Source organism: Hakea prostrata, chromosome 5 (genome assembly GCF_041222555.1).
Source record: "Hakea prostrata isolate BN-2017 chromosome 5, UWA_Hpros_2, whole genome shotgun sequence".
NCBI classification, from domain to species: domain Eukaryota; kingdom Viridiplantae; phylum Streptophyta; class Magnoliopsida; order Proteales; family Proteaceae; genus Hakea; species Hakea prostrata.
The window spans coordinates 53384267-53405575 of NC_142604.1; the positions used below are offsets into that span (position 1 = coordinate 53384267).

General features: G+C 38.8%; 1 protein-coding gene across 1 annotated transcript; it reads left to right on the forward strand.

Annotated features, from left to right (window-relative positions):
* The first annotated feature begins 807 nt into the window (after positions 1-807).
* On the forward strand, positions 808-14133 carry LOC149016523 (beta-amyrin synthase-like). Its single transcript, XM_089155865.1, has 17 exons — positions 808-1008; positions 3825-4010; positions 4203-4292; positions 4421-4618; positions 4712-4796; positions 5658-5824; positions 10762-10950; positions 11090-11203; positions 11329-11448; positions 11559-11681; positions 11770-11868; positions 12589-12645; positions 13137-13183; positions 13258-13401; positions 13489-13666; positions 13755-13835; positions 14032-14133. Exons 1-17 carry the CDS (start codon positions 808-810, stop codon positions 14131-14133), a joined length of 2181 nt encoding a protein of 726 aa, XP_089011991.1.
* The last annotated feature ends 7176 nt before the right edge of the window (positions 14134-21309 follow it).

The window sequence follows — 21309 nt, forward strand, 5'->3', positions numbered from 1 at the left end:
ACTCCATCCTTTACCTCCCTTGACCAGGCCTGAAGACGATGTTTTTTTCTTTCATTTTCAAATTGAATTTTGGTTTTGTAATGTTCGTTTTGAACCGTGCGAACCGGGTCTTTCCCACTTAAAATTCATTTTTTTTGAACATGAGAAAATCTATGATGAGGATTTAATATAAGAATCAATTTTTCATCTTGACCGTTGACTGCTTGGAGCAGTGCCACGTAGGCACCACTGCCAAGCAAAATCCATTTATAGTTGGAGTGGAGAAGAAGAAATGGACGTTGCCTTATCTCCCTTGCCATTTTGTCAAAGGACTTACCATCCATATTAATGGGGTTGTCTCCAAGTGATTTAGAGATTAGGAGAGAGAAAGAGAAGGAGAGATTTCCTCTCTCACTTAGTCAAATATAGTGGTTGAGAGGAAATCTTTTCTACATGTTTGTTGATTGTTTGATCCCTCCATTAATGAGGAGGACTTTACAGTGCAGACTTTACAATCATGAAAAAGTGGGTTGTAGTTAAGTAAATGCAGCAATCCATTGCAAGGTTGCGAGTGGAGAATTCCATTCTAGTAACCCAGGAAACTCCATAAAAGGAGAGCATGCACAAAGAGCTTCCCGTCTGACCAAGCACAGAAAGTGATCTTAAGGAACTTGTCACCATTGTTGCTCTCTAGTTTTCCTGTTCGTCATACTCTCTCCCTCTCTCTCTCACTCATTCATTTACACTAGGTGTTTTTAGGAATTATATTTCAAGTGCTTTCTCACATTGTTTTTTGTTAAACACGTAGGAATTATAGTAGCAGAAGAGATGTGGAGGCTAAACATTGCAAAGGGTGGCGATGACCCATATCTCTACAGCACCAACAACTTTGTTGGAAGACAGACTTGGGAGTTCGACCCCTGTTACGGCACCCCTGAGGAACGAGCCGCTGTCGACAAGGCTCGTGACGAGTTCCGCTTGAATCGGTTCCGAGTCAAAACCCACGCTGACGTCCTTGTCCAGTTGCAGGTAAGATCATTTACTCAAACAATTTCGTACACAGGCACCACCATGCGAGACGTACCAGCCTAGTAAGATGGCGAGTTTTAGTTTTAAGGCTGTATCTATATACATTAACCTGCATCAATGGATGCTTCTTTCATATTTGAGGAATTCTTGAGTACAGGGTGCAGAACCCACGCTCTAGCTAGATAGAGTTCTTCTGGAAATCCAGTTCTCACCACCTGGTGCAATCCTTTGATTATCTCATCCCACCTGGAGAGTCTTGTCTTCCTCCTTACATACCTCACACACTCTGCTCCCTCTACAACCCATCCATTCGGATGGTTGCAACAAGATAAGGGTGGAGGCACAAGGGAGGGTTTTTGTCAGAGAGAATATATTGCAAGACAGATCAGAATGAGAGTGGGAGAGGAGGGGTAATTTGGTCATCTTGAAAATGTAAGGAAGGAGAAGATGTAAGAGTTCACTATTTTCCTCTTTTTTTTTGGGGGGGGGTTTTGGTGTGTGGGAGTGGGGGTGGGGGGCATTAGAGGTGGAACTTTTAATAGGGGCATTTTTTTGGTAAACTCCACTTTATATAGAAGAAGAGCGATTACAAAAGCCAACTCCTGGGACATTAAGTCCAGGAGCCAGGGAGAGCTCACAGGCCAAACACACCTGGAACCAGAGGCAAGACCACGATGGGCCAAACCATAAGCAGCTAAATTCACCGACCTAGAAATAGGGGCATTTGAGTGAATATAATGTAAGTACAGGGAAGTGATAGAAATCTTCATTCCGGTTTCTTTATACTGCCATATTTGCATTGATTGGGTTTGAAACAAGGAACGCAAGTTCGCTCGGTTCTCCAGGTTCGCTACCCGGCGAACTGGGCGAATTGACAAAATATCGCCAGTTATTCGTCGAAATTTCGATCTCTTCCAAATTCCAATATTTCATTTCGATCAACCAAAGGTCACTATCAAATGAAATTTTGAGTTCACGTGGTATGCAAGAGAAAGTGATGGGTTGGATTACCAAAATATAAAGAGAAAGTGATGGGACAATGGGTCCCATTACATTTAAAGCTTTGTCTTTTGCTTGATAATAAAACATTAAAACTTTCCTAAAAAGCTAGAGAATGGCGGTGGAGTTTTATCTCTACAACTCTGCAATTTCACCCAATTTCACCGAGAATGGGAAGGAAGACTGGAAGAGAGCACCGGGATTTTTATCCGCTCCAGTTCGTGTCAGGCTCCAGTTCCTCCAGTTAGCCATTAGATCTTCAACATGTATTTCATTCTAATCGTACAGTTACGATTATTCCAACTTAACCAGTTTATCCTTTATTTTTTTTCTTTCTCTTGTTTCGGCTGGCTCTCCCTCTTCACCTCAGGCAACACCGACTCATCGCCGGCTAAGCGAATCAAGGGATCGAGCGATCACTGAAGCGAAGGGAATCGAGAGAGGAATCGAGCGATCACTGAAGCGAAGTGATCGGTCTCAGATCTGCTTCTTAGATCTCTGTTCTTCTTCTTCTCAGATCTGGGTTGGGTTTTCGGTTTCTGGTGTTCTTCTAGTGTTCAAAGCTTGTTTTTCTGGAGACTTGTTCGTTGCAGGAGACATAGAAAGGGAAAAGAAGAAGAAGAAATATTTGGGCTTTTTTTTTTCTTCAAAAATTCATTATATAAAATGAATCCTCTGCAACCCCTGCTACTTTTCTGAGTTCATAAAGATTAATAATGGAAGAACAAAGATCAGACATTTTAGCATATAGGCAATCTCCTTTATGGTATTTCACTTTTAAGAGTATTTCTGCAGAGAAGCATAACTGCTACCCATTTGGATTCCCCGAGTGAAAAAAATGCTCAATCAGAAAATGAATTGAGTGAATAAATCAAGAAAATACAAATCACAATGACCCTTCATGGATTTGGAGTTCTTTCTGCTAATGGAGTTCTTTCTGCCAACGGCAAGCCACCATTAAGAGAAGAAGAAGGAATGCCTATCATACGAGATCTTGAAGAAGCAGGAATTTTACTCTTTTTGACGAGAGCCAGATCTTGGAAACGGAGAAGCTCTCGCCTTTACTTCGTCTATTGAGTTTCTTTCCCTCCAATGTCCATATCCACAATAACGGTAGTGTTGCCGGAGTCGAAGAGGGAAGAGTGAAATGAGATGCCGGTGGTGTGTGGGTTGCCGGAGTAAAAGAGGGAAAAGACGGAGGGAGGAGAGAAATACTTTAGGGTGAAATGGTTAAGGTTTTACAACCATAGGATTAGAATAAAACAGGTGTTCATCATCTGGTGGTCAACAGGATGAAACAGGAGGATGTCAGTACTGGAGGTGATAAAAATCCGAGAGCACCGATAATATAAGAGCAAGGATCTCCAGCAGATGCTCACTTCCGATGACCACTGACCTGGCGAGCATAACGAACGACGGGCGTCTAATTCCTTCAATGATTTCCCTGGTGTGATGTTGATCTCCATGAAAGAGAAACATTTATCGAAGCCGTCGTTGCTTTGGCAAGTTTGATGCTCATGAGTGATGCAAGGACCGAGCCTCTCTTTCTTTCTTCTTCTTCTTTTCCTACGGTTTTCCGGCGATTTTTTTGGCATTTTTCGCTGATTCGCGGATTTTCCGGCGATACGTCGATTTTCCGGCGATGTTCAATTAAGTTCCATGGTTTGAAATGTGGCTCAGATGCCTTTCGATATCCATCATCATAGATTCTAGATCATAATTTACATTCCATTCTTTTACATTCTTTTACAAATATTTTTTTCTTTTGTTATACTAATTTACATTCATTTGTTTGATCACTATATATAACAACATAGCTCACAAAGGAAAACAACTTTGTTCAAGACATACCCCCTATGAAGATAACAGGTGATGAGGAAATATCATATGAAGCAGCCACTCAAGCATTGAGGAGGGGTGTCCAATTCTATTCAAGTCTCCAAGCAAACGATGGCCATTGGCCGGCAGGTTGTACAGGAGTACTGTTTCTTGTTCCCTGTTTGGTAAGTTTTCTTGTCATAAGTTATCTACCTTGGGTTTGTAGACCAATTTGAAAGGAGTTTGGGGTGGTCTCCCTCTCCGTAACCATTAACTAGCCTTTAAATATGAGTATGACCCAAGTCCAAAGAAATGAGAAATTGTGAATATGAAGATGAATATGGAAAGTTCCTTGTAACATCTATTTATAAATGCAGGTCATATGTTTATACATCACCGGACATCTTAATACAATTCTCTCTTTGGAACATCGCAAAGAGATCTTTCGTTATATGTACAATCATCAGGTCTGAGTTGTAACTTGTCATCTTCATCTCAAAATTAGAAAAGTTAATGGTAGTTTGGTTTTAGATATACAAGGAGAGGACTCTTATGTAAGGCATCAACACTATGTGATGTATTATGTGTTTTGTAGAATAAAGATGGAGGTTGGGGTCTTCATATAGAGGGGCCAAGTATCATGCTCTCTACAACATTGAACTACATATGTATGCGCTTGTTAGGTGAAGGACCAGAAGGTGGCTTAGATAAGGCCTTACCAAGAGCACGGAAATGGATACTTGACCATGGTGGTGTAGTTTCAATACCATCTTGGGGAAAGATTTGGCTTTCGGTAGGACTTTCATTTGTTATAGCATATACGATTGGGAAGAAGCACATTTCTGGTTATTTTCTCATTATTTCCTTTGTTCTCTTTGGCATCTAGGTACTTGGATTATATGAATGGGCTGGCACCAACCCAGTTCCCCCAGAGCTGTGGATTATCCCTACATTTCTACCTTTTCATCCAGGTCCCCCCCCCCCCCCCCCTTTCTTCTATTCAATATGAAAGCTAGGGAAAATGTTTTATGCATGGTCATATACATGCACAATCAAGCATAAAACTATTCAAAGGAAGAGAAATAGTGATGTATAATCATTCCACTCCCACACACTAATCCAATGGTTGCCAATGACTTTGCAAATTTCCTTTTTTTTTTTGAAACATACATGAGTGGAGGATAAGAACAGTACTAGCCACAATAATCCACGATCCTTAAAATTGAAACAAGTAACACATTTCAGAAGCTCCCAGGAGAGGAGGGGAGGGGGGCTAGACTATTCAATGTGGAGGTCTTTCACATGAGTTTGACTTTAGTGATGTGCAATTAATATGCAGTATTGTGTTGAGAACGGTGGAGATTGAGATCTCAAATGAGATTTTGATCTCGATCGTCCATTTCACAAAAGTGTGAAAATCGACGGTCGAGATCAAAATCTTGGTAGATATCAAAGTCTCGGTCGAGATTGAGATCTCGATTTCAAACGTTCGTTGTAGGTGCTGCTCAATTATTTGAGCAGCAGCCAAGCAATTTCCCTTCCACACTTGGTTTAGATGGTGAACCTGATCTTTGTGGTGTAGAGCTGTTCTATCTGTCCCTCAAGGATAGCTGTAGATCCATAATCATGTAGGCAGGTTATCATATTGTCTATCTTTTGCAATTTTCTTTCCGTGGGATGACCACCCCTACCCTTCCATTATCCATACCTACAGGTTGGGTTAAATATTTTGGACACCAAACTTATAGGTCATTAGCTCCTCCCTTTATGTATGCTTGATAGTTTTGGTTTGATTTTACTTCCTCACTTCTTCCATACTATATTCAAAGCAGGTAAGTTGTTGTGCTACCTACGTATGGTTTACCTGCCCATATCATATTTATATGGGAAGAAGTTTGTCGGACCAATCACGGCTTTCATTCTACAATTGAGAGAGGAACTCTACCTGCAACCATATCACGAAGTAAACTGGAGCAAAGCACGCCATCAGTGTGCGAAGGTTGGTTCAATCTAGTTTTCTATGAGACTTCCTAATAATTTCAATGTTTAGATACTATTCTCTTCTTCTTTTTCTTTTTCTTTCTTCTTCTTCTTTTTTCTTTCTTTTATTTTTTTATTTTTTTATTATTTTTTTTATTAATCTAGATGAATAGTTAAATCCACTACCAAACAGCGGGTACCAATGCTTTACAATAGAGCTAAAAGGGTGCATAGAGAGGAGAAGGTGGAGAGGGAAGATATAGGGTTAGATTAGTTACCTGCTCCAGCTCCCAACCAACTCAAGTAGATTAGAGAGAATAGAAGAGAGGGGGCATAGAAGAGAGGAGAGAGAGTGCGTGCATGTGAGAGAGAGAACAAGTATTGTGTTCACATCAATTTACAAAGAGTTTTGTACATGGCTTTATATAGAAATAGAGTTCTTTTTCATCAGTGTTCTAGGACTCTTGTAGTTGTGGTTCTAGGACTCTTGAGTTACAGTGTTTTGGTTTACATGAAGATAGGTGTTTTAGATTACATAAAATATTGACTAGGGTTTTGTACCAACCAATATCAAACTCTTCTTTGGGCTAACTAGAGTCTCTGTGAGTACCAATTGTAGAGTTCTTTTTGAATGTAGTAGCTGGTGGTTAATTAGCTGTGGGACTTCAAACAGCAGCAAAACTCTTGGAACCTTGAATGTAGTAATTGGTGTTTGATCACCTGTGGGAGTTTTAACATTGGCGGAACTCTTGGAAGCCACCCTAGCCACATACGCTTGAGATGGAGTGGTGGTTAGGGTTGTGGTTAATTTTCCAAAAATATCCCTAATACACCCCCATAAACTCAAGAGAGGTGAAGTGACATTGAGGTTGGCCAGCAAGGTGTTGAAACGTGGAGTAGATAGCGACTTGGTGAAGATGTCAATCAGTTGATCCTTTGCAGATAAGAAATGAACATGAAGATCTCCTTTGGCAATTTTATCACGAACAAAGTGGAAGTCAATCTCCACATGTTTGGTATGAGCATGAAAGATAGGATTTGGAGTGAGATAGGTTGCATCAATATTATGACACCAGAGTATAGGTGCAACACTTAGGAATATATGAAGCTCGTGAAGGAGAGATTGTAGCCAAGTGAGCTCAGCAGCAACATTAGCAATAGATCAATATTCAGACTTTGTACTGGAGCGAGCAACGGTGGATTGTTTTCGAGAACTCCAAGAGACGATGTTGGGCCCCAGGAAGACAACATAACCACTGGTAGACTAATGATCATCAGGGCATCCAGCCCAATCAGCATCGAAAAAGGTTGTTAAAGTCATATTAGAGGATTTGTTGATGACTATTCCATGAGTTAGTGTACCATTGAAGTACCGCAGAATCCTTTTGACAGCAAACCAATGATTAAGAGTTGGACTTTGGATAAACTGTCAGACTTTGTTGACTGCAAACTATATGTTAGGATGAGTCATAGTAGTATACTGTAGGGCCCCCACAATACTTCTATATAGTGTAGGATCAGACATTAGCTCCCCCAAAATTTGCTTAATTGGGTAGAGGGAGAAAGAGGATTGATAACAAGCTTGCAATCACTCATGTTGGCCCTGTGAAGAAGGTCAGTAATATATTGTTGTTGACAAAGGTGAAGACCATTAGGGAATAAAGATACAGACATTAATGTAAGGGATCAAGATCTTTGACAGCAAAAACAGAGGCAATAGCAGTCATGAATTTTGATAGTAATACTTCAGAACTGTCAGTAACAATGATGTCATCCACATAAATTAAGATAAAAGGTGTACCAGAAATACCATGATAAATGAAAAGAGAAGTGATGGATGGTGAAAGGAAAACTGTTTTTCATAAAAACAACATGGCGGGAAATTAAGAGCTTATATGTTTGAGGGTTGAAGCAGCGATAGCCATGATGATGAGGACTATATCCAAGAAAAACATGCATGCTAGAGCGAAACTCTAGCTTGTGTTCGTTATAAGGGTGAAGGTAAGGGTAGCATGCACAACCAAAAACTCTTAAGAAGGCATAGTCCGGATGGACTTTGAAGAGTTTGTAGTGTGGTGGAACATTGCCCAAAACAAAGGTAGGAATCCTATTTATAAGAAATATTGTAGTTTCAAAAGCATAGTTCCAAAATTTTCTAGGGCAAGAAGAATAAGCTAACAAGGTAAGGCCAGTTTCAACAATATGGCAATGACGGTGCTCAACAGCCCCATTTTGCTCATGAGTGTGAGGACAAGGGAGGCGATGATCAATCCCACAAGAAGTGAGAAAGATAGACACAGGGCGATATTGGCCACCCCAATCACTCTAAAAGCATTTAATCCAGCTGGAAAATAAATTTTCAACAAGTAATTTAAACCGTTGAAGAATCCCTACAACCTCATATTTCAAATGCATAGGATACAACCAAGTGTACTTACTAAAGGCATCTACAAAAATAAAATAGTAACGAAAACCATCAATAGAAGCAATAGGAGAGGGTCCCCACACATCCGAATAAGTAAAATCCGAAGGGGCTTTAGAAACTGAAGTAGAAGAGGAGAAGGGGAGTTTATCACTCTTTCCTTTTTGACAAGCATCACACAAAAATTGAATTTTCTCAGAAGTAACAAGTAATCTAAATTAAGAAACAAGACGATATGATGGACTAATTTAAAAGCAAGATGGCCAAGTCTGGAGTGCCATTAGGCGACAGAAGTTCGTAAAACCAATAAAAGCTTGTGGGGAAAAGTCGCCCAATTGCATCTGATAAAGCCCATTCTTAATGGTTCCCTGGAGAAGACAAGTCCCTGTTGTTCGATCCTTCATATAAAACATGTCAGGGTGAAACTCAAAGAGAGCATTATTGTCATGAGTAAACTTGGAAACGGATAAAAGGTTCTTTTGAATGGATGGGACATGAATAACTTTTTTGAGAAAAACAAGATAATGCTGCGTAGGAAGAGAAAAAGTACCAGTGTGAGTGATTGGCAAGCCTGTACTGTTACCTACCAAAACTTGATCCGTACCAGTGTAAGGTTGAGTAAGTTGAAGATTATCAAGGGCATTGTGATATGATGTGTAGCCCCTAGAGTCAGGATACCAAGTGTTGTCAGTATAAGGTCCTCAAGAGAATTTGGAAATATGCACATAGGGGGGGAGCATTGGTTGTACCTTGATAACGATCACGAGCTTTATGGTCGTGACGATCACAAATTTGGCAAGTAATGAGAGAGGATTGTTGTTGTTTGTAACCACTAGTAGAGGGTAGAGTGGCAAGTAGTGGATGACAAACAACTAGTGGTTACAAACAACAACAATCCTCTATTGTGTGATCGACCCTAAAAGGGAGGATGATAATTGCAAGCATTGCCAGTCTGAGCCAGATTAGTCAAAGGTAAAGAGGAGTCATATGCTAAATCATCCTTAAGACAAATTTCTTGAGTGAGTAACATTCTTTTTAACTTAGCAAAAGTGATAGAGATGCCACGAGTTGTAATAGAAGTAACAAAGGCCGAATAATCATGGCCCAATCCATTGAGAGCATGAAGACAAATATCATCATCTGAAACAGTCTTATCGGCAGCCCCAAGTTGATCGATAGTATGCTTAATACGAAGAAGAAAAGCATGAATTGTACTATTATTGCGTTTCATGTTTTGTAACTAAAGACGGAATAGGTAAATTCAAGATGAAGCCAGACTACTCTTACGGTAGAACATCCAACAATTTGAGCTTGAATGGATTCTATGAGCGAGACAATAAGCCAACACATGAGAAGTTGGTCCTGACAATCCATGAATTGTAGGCAAGATTTGGTTTGGAAATAGGAATGGAGTCTTCTTGGATGACTGTAGTTGCAGGAGGACAGATTAAGGAACCATCCACAAGAGAAAATAAGTCATAAGTCTTCAAGAGAGGAACAAGTTGCGACCTCCATAGTAAGAATTGTTGTCCATGAGCTTGATTTTCAGCAAATTGTTGAGGGAGGGAAGCGAAGCAGGGGGGAAGAAAGAACCTGGTGCTTTGATGCCATGTTAAATAATGATAGTTGAAGAAAGAAAGAAAGAAGAAGAGAGAGATGTTGAGGGAGGAGAGAGAGAGAGAGAGAGAGAGAGAGAGAGAGAGAGAGAACAAGTATTGTATTCACATCAATTTACAAAGAATTGTATACATGGCTTTATATAGAAAATAGAGTCCTTCATCAGTGTTCCAGGACTCTTGTAGTTGTGATTCTAAGACTCTTGAGTTATAGTGTTTTGGTTTACATGAAGATAGGTGTTTTAAATTACATAAAATATTGACTAGGGTTTTGTACCAATCAATATCAAACTCTTCTTTGGGTTGACTAGAGTCTTTGTGAGTACCAATTGTAGAGTTCTTTTTAAACGTAGTAGTTGATGTTTTATCAGCTATGGGACTTCTAATAGCGGTGGAACTCTTGGAAGCCTTGAATATAATAACTGATGTTTGATCAGCTGTGAGACTTCTAATAACGATGGAACTCTTGGAAGCAACCCTAACCGCATAAGCTTGAGATGGAGTGGCAGCTAGGGTTGTGGTTGATTTTCCAAAAATATCCCTAATAGAGGGAGAGTGAGGCAAGGAAGAGAGAGAAGAGACTGAGGAGAGGGAAGAGAGGGAAACAAGAGAATGAGAAGCAGAAGAAGCAGATCTCGCTCCAAGCCACCATAGGCAAGCCTGAAACCACTAAGGAATGGCGACAGAGAAGAAAGAAAGGGTCCAGGGTTTAGAATCAGCATCGGCCGATTTTCTGTTGACACAGTTTTCTGGGTCTCCGTACTCCAAAGTCAAATTAGTTGTTTTATTGTTTAGATGCGCAATATGCTCCAGGTTCAATAAACTACATCCACCATGAAATCTAATTATCTAGCTGTTAGGTATTTAACTATCTGTGAAGCTAATTTTTTTTTTTTTTTTCTAATACTTTTATTACAGGAGGATACGTACAACCCGCATCCCTTGATACAAGATTTGATCTGGGATAGTCTATATATATTTGCAGAGCCACTTCTTAAAGTATGGCCTTTCTGCAAACTGAGAGTGAAGGCTCTTCAAACTGCAATGAAGCACATTCATTATGAAGATCAGAACAGTCGATACCAATGCATTGGAGTTGTAGACAAGGTAATGCATGCTAAACTAAGGCAAAGATTTAGCTAGCTATATTGAAAACGAAAAGCTTGGGTTGAATATTGAATTTGAGGTTTTTCTAGCCATACAATGCATTAAGACAGATTCATGTGTTTGCTTGCTGATTTTACAGCCATTATGCATGCTTGCATGTTGGATTGAAGATCCAAATGGTGAAGCATTCAAGTATCATCTTGCAAGAATCTCAGATTACATTTGGGTTGCTGAAGATGGAATGACAACGCAGGTTTTCAACAAAATGTTTTCTTGGTTTGAACACACATTATAGAAGAAAACTAAATAGGTTCATTTAAGCATTTTAAATTTGACCTACGTAACACATGAGAAAATGCCACTGTAATTTGATCTCAGGGGATTGGCAGCCAAACATGGGACACTAGTTTTTCTGTACAAGCATTGTTAGCAAGTAATCTAATGGATGAAATTGGACCTACTCTTCAAAAAGCACATGATTATATGAAGAAATCTCAGGTTTCATTTTTCTTCTTCTTCTTCTTCTTCTTCTTCTTCTTCTTCAAATTGTGTATATTTCCCCCCTTCCTGTTGGCCTAATTATCCTACGTATGTTACTTGCATTGAAGGTTCAAGAGAATCCATCTGGTGACTTTCGAAGCATGTTTCGTCACATTTCCAAAGGTTCATGGACTTTCGCAGATCAAGACCATGGATGGCAGGTTTCAGATTGCACAGCAGAGGGGTTGAAGGTACTGAGCTAGTTCCCACATTAAACCACATACAAATTCCAAGTTCAGGCTCTGATTGCGTTTTCAAAAATTTCATCTAATTTTGCAGGTGGTTCTTATGCTATCACTAATGCCAGCAGAAATTGTGGGTGATGCATTGGAACCTCAACATCTATATGATGCAGTGAACGTCATTCTTTCTCTACAAGTAAACACTAATTAATCTGGAGTAAATAGTTGGTCGTGTTTATACAATGATAATTATCTAGTTGAGCCCATTTTTTCCCTTCACTCTTGGAAAGCGTCAACTTTCATTTTGACATTCTTTTGGGTTTGCATGGAGTTGGTCTTGGATCTTGAGATCTTTATGTGGCTTTTCTATTTGTAACTTTGTTGGTAAATTGGTTTTTTGGTTTTTGGAACTATCCATTCATCACTTATTATGGGAGTGAGATCTCAAGAGATGGACATCGAACTCTAAATTTTTTGATTTATATAAGTTGGAATGCCATCTGTTTCGATGTTTTTTTTAGGCTGTAGTTGTTGCCTCATCCCCCTTGAAGACATTTCAAGAAACAACTTCGTTGTTGTTACTTGGCATTTAGGTTTCACTTTTTAGTCTTCTTATTGAAAGCTGTTCTTCCTTACCTTGAAGGCTTTTGGTGATTATTATTTACATATCAAACCCCCTCCTTAATAATAATAAACCGTCTTGTTGGACTAATTTGATTTTATTGCAAATATCTAATGAAAAACTAATCAGGGTTAACGCAAAAATTGCAATATTCTTATTTCAATGTAAATCACAAGAAAATGACTCAAGATTTAATAAAGCACTTTAAATAATATATCATTCAAGCACACATTACTTTGGATTTATTGAAATATCATGCGTTACTAATCATCTTTTCACTTATGTGCTTTATAGAGTGGAGATGGAGGTTTACCAGCTTGGGAGTCAATCCAAGCGCCGTCGTGGGTAGAGGTCAATTCTTTTGCATAATAAATTTATGAGCAAATTGCCACCAGAATTACAAGAACCCCATGGAGAATATATTGTCAAAACACATTGACACAATTGCAAAGGATCACAGAGAAGAAATAAAAAATATTCAAATTTTACAGAAATGTATACTGTCAAGTGGATAAAATTTTAGAATTGAGTTCTATTTTTGTGTAAGATATTGTTGAGTTCAATTCTCATCATGTTAAAAATGAGTTGAAATTTTCTTTTCCAACCCACTTTGAATCTCAAAAATTTAAACATATATTATGAACGTAAGTTGAGAGATTTAAAATCAAGCTTTTAAGTTTTTTGATAGAATAATCAAGCTTTAACCACAGCCTTCTATTTAGCATAAAATTGCACTACTATATATAGTAGAAGATTTTTTTTTCGTAAGTGAGGCAAAAATTTCTTTTAATGCATTAAATATTTATAAAAATTAATGATACTCTGGTTTTCTTAATTTACAGATGTTCAATCCTACAGAGTTTTTTGGAGACGCAATGGTTGAGAAAGGGTAAGATCTAGCTCATCACATTTTATAGTTCTCAGGTTAAGCATTTTCCCTATTATTGCATGGTGTTGTTACAGGTATGTCGAGTGCACTGGGTCAGCTATCCAAGCCCTTGTAATGTTTAGAAAATTATATCCCCGACATAGAGAGAAAGAAATCGAAAGGTTCATAAAGAAAGCAGTACATTTTCTTGAACAAATTCAAAAGCCAGATGGTTCATGGTATGGTACTTCAAGATTTAATCTATTCAATTTGTGTAACACAGTACTTCTTCCTTCCCTGTGATTCAATAAAAAACATGTGTATAGGTATGGGAATTGGGGAGTGTGCTTCACCTATGGAACAATGTTTGCACTGGGAGGGTTAGCTGCTGCTGGAAAGACTTATTACAATTGCCAAACAGTCAGGAAAGGCTGTGACTTCTTACTATCAAAGCAAGAAGAATGTGGTGGTTGGGGAGAGAGTTATCTTTCATGTCCAAACAAGGTAATCCTCGAAATATTTTCCATCTCTTGAAGGCTTATTTTTAATTATCTTGATATAATATCTTGTTATTGTGTGTTGGTTAAATCAGGAATATGTTCCATTAGAAGGTGGCAGGTCAAACTTAGTCCAAACAGCATGGGCTTTAATGGGTCTTCTACATGCAGGGCAGGTAAGTTTACGTAATCCTAAAATCGTTTAAGCTAGCAAAAATTAGTAAATATTATTCAAAGAGCTTTATGCTCTCTTTCCTTTCATCTTTCTTAAAATTCCTCCTCAGTCTAGGTGATATATCATTTTCTTAGAAGCATAATAATTTTGGAGGTACTAATATCAATTTTTTTCTTTTTAACCTAATGGTTGATCAGGCTGAGAGAGATCCAAAGCCACTGCATCGTGCAGCAAAGTTATTGATTAACTCACAAAATGAAGATGGTGGCTTCCCCCAGCAGGTAATTGATGCGACTTGATCAAGGAAATAATTGTAGTTCTGCTCCGGTGTACCTTAGTAGGCCCTTGAAAATACTTTTTTTCTTTTCTTTTCTTTCTTTTCGGGAGGGGAGTGTCGGGTGGAGGAGAAGAGGGGAAGATACAAGAAACAAAGGCAAAAACCCAACTAAGGCCAACAAGGGCCTGGGCGAAAGGCAAACAAATTACAGACCGAAATGAACAAGCCGAAAAAGAGAAAAACAAGCTATTTTTTCCTTTTTTCTTCTTCTTCTTTCTCGAAGAACTGAAGTTGACGATAGACTTTTCATCACGGTGATGGCGACCTTGAGTTGAATGGCTATTTTTATGGTAGCTATGCAGCAGGGGAGAGGAGAGGGGTTTTATAGTCAGAATTGCCCTGAACACAGTAAGGAAAGGGTAGGGTTTGTTAGAGAGAACAAGGGTTTGGCCAAAAGTAGGGGAAGGGGGTGAGCCGAAGGAGGAAGAGAGGAGGGAGATGGGCTATTTAGGCCCATCCCAGAAGAGAGTGGGGCAAAAGGTAGTAAGAGGAGTAGGTCGGATGGGCTCTGGAAGCGAGAGCTGAGAGGGAAGGGGAGGGAAGAGGGCTGGGTCAAGAGGGAGAAGGGATAGATGGGGAAATGGGCCAGGAGGGAGATGGGCTGGGAGGAAGAGAAGGGAGAGAGAGGTGGGCCAAGGAGATATGTCGTGGGCAGGGAGAGAAGAGAGAGGACTATGATAGAGTTTGCAAGGGGTAAGAGAAGAATGAGAAGGGGAAGAGGGATGCAAACAAGGGGGAGTGGCAGGGGAAAACGGGAATGCAAAGAAGCAGAGGCAGGAGGTGCCAAAGGGCTAGGAAAGAGGGAATCCAAATCTTCTCCCCGTCGGGAGTGCACCCCATGGCTTCCGACCACAAAAACCAATGGGTCCCACTGGTGGAAATTTTTTTTTTTCCAAAAAGTGTTTTTCACCATGGGCCCCACTAATGTTTGTGGTCACAAAGCGTCGGGCCCCGTCGGGGTCGCTGATCCGGACTCGAAAAGAGGGGGGGCGGGGGGAGTTGGAAGTTGTAATCGATTGGGGTTGAGTGTTTTACTCAGCTTGGCGCTACTTGACCTAGAGTCGGGATCAGCTCCCCGTCGGCTACCCAACCACAAAAATAGTGGGGCCCACAGGTGAAAAATACATTTTGGAAAAAAAAAAAAAAACCTCATATTTTTTTACTTGTGGGCCCCACTGTGTTTTTGTGGTTTGGAAGCTATCGGTGAGCACTCTGTGCTCCCCCGACCAGGATGATCCCGATTCCTTGACCTAATAGTGTGCTTGAATCTAAACTCGATCCCTACCTTAATATGGATTCTTTTCTTGTTTTGTGGTTAGGGTCAAGGTCAAGGTCAAGGTTTAGCCCTTCATGGTGAAACAAAGTCAGGCCAGTTGGAGTCTATCAAAATGAAAAAGGGGGTTAGGCTTGGGCTATCAAGGTTAGGCTCAAAAGAATGTTCATAGACTTGTTAGGGTTTAGAGTTTAGGATCAAGGTTAAGCTATAATATTCAAGATTAGGGCTTTAAAACACCTAACTCAGCTGAACCCTATTGCAGCCCTAACACAAACAACAACAAAAACAATCGTTGTCCCAACTAAATGAGGTTGGCTACATGGGTTCTTGCCTTCAAATCAACTATTTCTAAGGCAATGCTAGATACAAGGCCTAAACTATGCATATCTTTATCACCACTTCTCTTAATGTTATTTTATGTTTGCTTTGCTCTTCTAATTCCTTCAATCCGAATTATTTCACTTCTCTGTACAGGGGCATTTACATGTATCAATTGAAAGTGACCCTAAATCCTAGATAGATGACATATGTGTACTATTGATATGTGTTATACATTATATTCACCTGTTAGTAAAATCTTTATGGTAATTTCATATCTGTATAAAATACAATAATTTATTTTGGTGTGAAAAAATTAAATTACATGACTTTATGCACAAATAATATATGGTCATCGTTATTCCTCCCCTTATGTTGAAGGTTTCAAATGGTCTTCAATACTCCCTAACAGCAAGCCTAGTGAGGGCTATTGGTGAAGTAATTCTCCTTCATTGTGGCTTAAAGGAGAATAGATTCTTTATTATATATAGTGCTTACTCACACTTATTCGTTTATGCAGGAAATTACAGGAGTATTCATGAGGAATTGTATGTTACATTATGCATCTTACAAAAATCTCTTTCCAGTGTGGGCTCTCGGAGAATACCGTAGGCAAGCTCTATATCCACCATAGAGGTGCTTGATCAAATTATATCCCTTGTTCCATCTCCAAAGTACTAAAAGCTTTATAGGGATTTTCTTAGTGGTGCCCCTTATTTTTTTCGTGTTTTTAAGAAACCACATTATGTTTTTTTTATTAATGTTGCCAACATTCCGTTATCCCATATGTATGCCTCAGTAATGTGGAAGACAACGATAACTTTGTTAATGATGTGATGATATATTTTTTCTAAATTAATTTTGAAAATACATTTTACTTTTAACTTGTGGATGTGTTTTGAAACAATAGTGACATTCTCCTGTATAGAAATAATCTTTCTGAATGAGAAGTCTCTCTTTTAATTTTAATTGATAGATCCAACCAAAAATTGGAGGAATGGAATGTTCTCTAATGAATAAAAGAACTTTGGTTCGATCAAGCTTGATTTGCAGATGACATTGTTGAAGACATAGAAATTGACAGGTTTGCTATTTGTATAAGTGGGATGCTTGCTCTGAAGAAAGTTCGGGTGAGTTTAGGGTTTAAGAATGGGGGTTTAGGATGGATCAGGAATGAGCCAGGGGATGTTTGTAAATTTACAAAATCTGAAATCTTTGAAAAAAATAAATATAAATATATTTACAAGTAAACCCTCGTGTTTTTATTGATAAATATTCGATCAAAGTTTTTATACGTGGCAAGCATCTAATGGCAGCATGGCTTGCACCTAGGTTACTACAAATAAAAATCTTCTCAAGCAGCTGCAAGGTTTAAAGTATTCGTTTGGTGATTTAAGAGACATATTGTCTTGTATCGAATGCATTTGGTTGTATCTAATATGATATACACATATGCTAGTGTCATATCATATCATGAGATACTTATCTTTTTGGGGATGGAAAAGAAAAATATTGTTAGAATATCATGTAAAGGATCCGGTTGAAAGAATATCTACAATCCAGAGAGTGGAAACAAGCCAAACCGCCATTCAAGAAATCAATCAAGCCCTCCAAGCCGAGTGTCATCCAAGACTATTTAACTCCCTTGGGCCATGGGACATGCTTAAAAAGATAAATATACAAGACTTGATGAGATGATAGGCTTTTAGTAATACACGCATCATATGGGAGATCAGCACGGCAACGCTGAAGGTGCAAGATCATCAATAAATTGTATAACTTAAGCTGTTGGATGCCAACTGCACATAGATCTCTTCAATTGAATTTCCTTGAATTAATGTCTCACCAAGTAAAACCGCTACAAAAGTTGTGAGTAATCAAACTATAGCCACCTTAACTACCTACCCATCAAATAACTGAAGTGGTTAACCATCCTACCTATTGTGCCACGTGCTGCAAGATTCTTGTATTAGAATGAGCAGTTACCACCTTTACTTGACACCTATAAGTGCACCGATGTTGGCACTTGCAATAGCTTAAGGATGACTCAGTAATCTCGTAAACCACCATCCATGACAGCTTCATCTGCCAATTGAAGATCAACATGTCTTTGGCCAGCCTTATATGCCAGAGGAAAAACGGAATATCCTTGCAAAGTGAATATTACCTTGTGGCCCCAAGTGTATAAAATTCTTCCACGATGCCAAAAACTCGATAAGAGGACTAGAAAAACTTGATGGTGGAAAAGGAAGACACATAGATGAGGAATTAAACACACTTGAAGCGGCCAATGAAAATCTAACTCTCCACAAAATCCACTATGTACATCAAACTCCCTTCGTCTTATTTTGGATGGTAAAAACTTTAGCCACAGAAAAGTGGAACTTGAAACCAAGGAAGAAAGTGTTGTAAAATATGTTTAAAACTATTAAAGTTATTTTATATAAATATTTGTTTAAATCGTGTCTTTTATCCATGGTTTTATTTAGTCCCACATTGGGTTGAAAGGATTTGATTATATGGTTTATATATAGTAAGGGTCCATGTATTATTAATTTGTGCGACATGAACCGAGCCTGAATCCTGGTGTGACCCTGCTATGGTTATATAGATATATATATTAATATTAATAAATCTATATGACTTGGGACGTGGGTCGTGGGCTTTGGTCCGGAAGGCACATTTTGTCATGGGCCCTATTCTGGAAAGCTCATTACTAGGTGAATACGTGGAGATGCCATTTGAGTGGCACTCTCCTATAGGGAGGAGGTCAACTGGAGGTACCTTGCTGAAGAGAGTTGAGCTAAAAGGTACCCTCACAAGCCTTACCCTTTCACCCACACCTTTGGGGGGCTCTATATAAACTCAATTTCGTGCTCATTCTTGACACACAGAATTCGTCCTCCTCTTTCTCTCTCTCTGTTATTCTGTTAAGCAGTGAACATAACCTAATTATACCTTGAGTAAACCTTTCTGGGGTGCAACCTTAAAGGTTTGGGCTGACTGATCTTGGGGTGAAGACACTTTTAGAATCTGTATTGCACAATTCGGGGTGTCTAAATACCTTAAAGAAAGTACTTCATGAACGTTTCAACTCTAAAGGAGTATTGTGATTACAACAACAGTTCTAGTGTGCGTGCAGATCCCTCAATCGTTTTACAACAGAAAGAAAGAAAACAGAAGAAGATGAAAGAAATAGAACTAAAGAAAACAACAGAGGGAGGGGACAAAACCCCTCCATGTGTGAAACACTTGATGCTACTAGACTCAGAAATTCAAAGCAGAGAGTGAGAGAGAGATGAGAGTTTTTATCGTGGGGTATTATTGGAAATGGATGCACAACCACAAAGAAGAACAATAACCAAACACAAGAATTTATGTATAAAATCCCAAACCAGAGAAAAACCACAGGGGTTGTCAAAAAACAACTAGAGAAAATCTCACTATGTGAAAAATTAATTGTTACAATCACATAGACAATTCTCTCATAACCCACAATCCTAATACACCCACACTCACAATGACTCAAACCTTACATCTCCTAAACAATAGAAGAAAGAAAGGAATTGAACTAGAGACGAATATAAAGTTTAACGTGTATTGATTTGGATTGACAAAACCAAAGGCTTGGACCTTTTTATATATAGGTTTCTCCTTGCCTTTCGCGGTTTTTTTTTTTTTTTTTTCCTTCTTCTTTTTTATTTTTTTATTATATTTTAAAATAAAGATCAATTGCATTAAGAATGGTAAAAAGAAAAAGCATCAGGACAAATTTTATATTTGTAGAATACCGACTTTGCTTTCTGCCTCACACCCCTAATATTCCAAAACAATATATTCATAATTTAAGTTTGATTTTTCATCCCACTGTTTTCTTTCTCCGCCAAGAGTTGATCAATTGTTTCAATTTCTTCAAAAGTAATCTCCCCTCTATAGACATTAAGCGAGGCTAATTCCTTCCCTCACACATCAAATTGCCCTTGCTTTTCCCCCCAACAAGTAATCCCATCATTCATACCAGAACGTCTTGGCCTCGCTACAACACCTAACCATTGTTGGATCAACCCCTAAATCATTATTCTAGCTTGTTCTTGTTATAAGGCCTCAAACATGGATAGCATGCACAACAAAAAGTCATCAAAGAGTCATAGTCATGCTGGACTCTAAATAACTTAAAGTAAGGAGAAGTATTGCGCAATACTTGAGTAGGTAACCAATTGATCAGAAAAACTACAGTTTCAAAAGCATGCATCCAAAATTTCTTAGGGCAAGAGGCATGGCCCAATAGAGTCAATCCAATTTCCACAATATCCCAATGTTGGCGTTCAACAAACCCCATTTTGTTCATGAGTATGAGAGCGAAAGAGTCCATGGTCAATACCATATTCTTGAAGAAAAGAAGAAACTATTTGGTATTCACCTCCCCAATCACTATGAAACCGCTTAATACGACGAGAAAAGAGAATCTCAACAAGCAACTTAAATCTCTTAAAAATGCTAATAACCTCTAATTTAACACATGAGATAAAACCAAATATATTTTTTGAAATCATCCACAAAATCACATAATAGCAAAAACCTTCAATAGACTCCAAAGGAGAGGGTCTCAAATATCCAAAAAAATTAGGTCCAACGGGCCGTCAAAAATAGAATTAGAGGAATGAAAGGGGAATTTATGTCTCTTCTCTTTTTGACAAGCATCACACACGTAAACAAAATTTTTTGAACTGACTGGTAAACGAAAACTATAAATCGAATTATGAACTACTTTAGAGGCAGGATGCCCTAATCATGAGTGCCAATTCTCAAAAGAGATTTTCTCGCCAACTAATGCTTTGGGTTTTGAGCCTAACCGAATCTGGTATAACCCGTCCTTAACACTGCCTTGAAGTAGACACTTCCCTGTCGTACGATCCTTCGCATAACATATATCAAGGAAATTCAAACATAGCATTATTATCCTGTGAAAATTGGGAGACTGATAATAAGCTCTTGTAGATAGAGGGCACATGAAGAACATAATTTAAATTAATTGGAGAAGATGCAGTACCAACATTGATGCTACAGTATTATTTATGGGAAGACCAACACCATTGCCAATTTGAACCTGTTTTGAACCATCTTAGGGTTCAGCAATGTGTAGATTCTATAAGGAATTGGTGATATGATGAGTAGTGCCAAAATTAGGGTATCAGTTTTCATCTGGAATAGAAGCACTCGAAATTTCATAAATATTCATAGAAGGAGGTGTATGAGTGGTACCTAGAATGGCATGGTTGAAATGTTGATAACAATATTTGGCCTTTTGTCCAGGACAATCACATATCTGAAAATTTGTGAAATCCCCCATGATCCGAATCCGAAAATCCTTATTGTAGGTCCAAGAACCTGGAGTGTGGGTAGAAGGCAACCGTGGGCCATCTAGGTAGATACCATTGGATTGGAATCCAAACCAATGGAAGTTGATGGAAATGATGCCGAGTTGGGAGTTTTGTCAGAGTTTGGAAGGAGATCGAACTCGAACATCGACAAATTTGGTAGATG

Excerpts from the sequence above, each read along its gene's own strand:
- LOC149016523 (XM_089155865.1), top strand. The coding sequence starts at position 808 with ATGTGGAGGCTAAACATTGCAAAGGGTGGCGATGACCCATATCTCTAC. Across the intron at positions 13,402-13,488 it reads CAAAAGCCAGATGGTTCATG|GTATGGGAATTGGGGAGTGT; the intron begins GTATGGTACTTC and ends ACATGTGTATAG. Across the intron at positions 13,836-14,031 it reads GTCTTCTACATGCAGGGCAG|GCTGAGAGAGATCCAAAGCC; the intron begins GTAAGTTTACGT and ends ATGGTTGATCAG.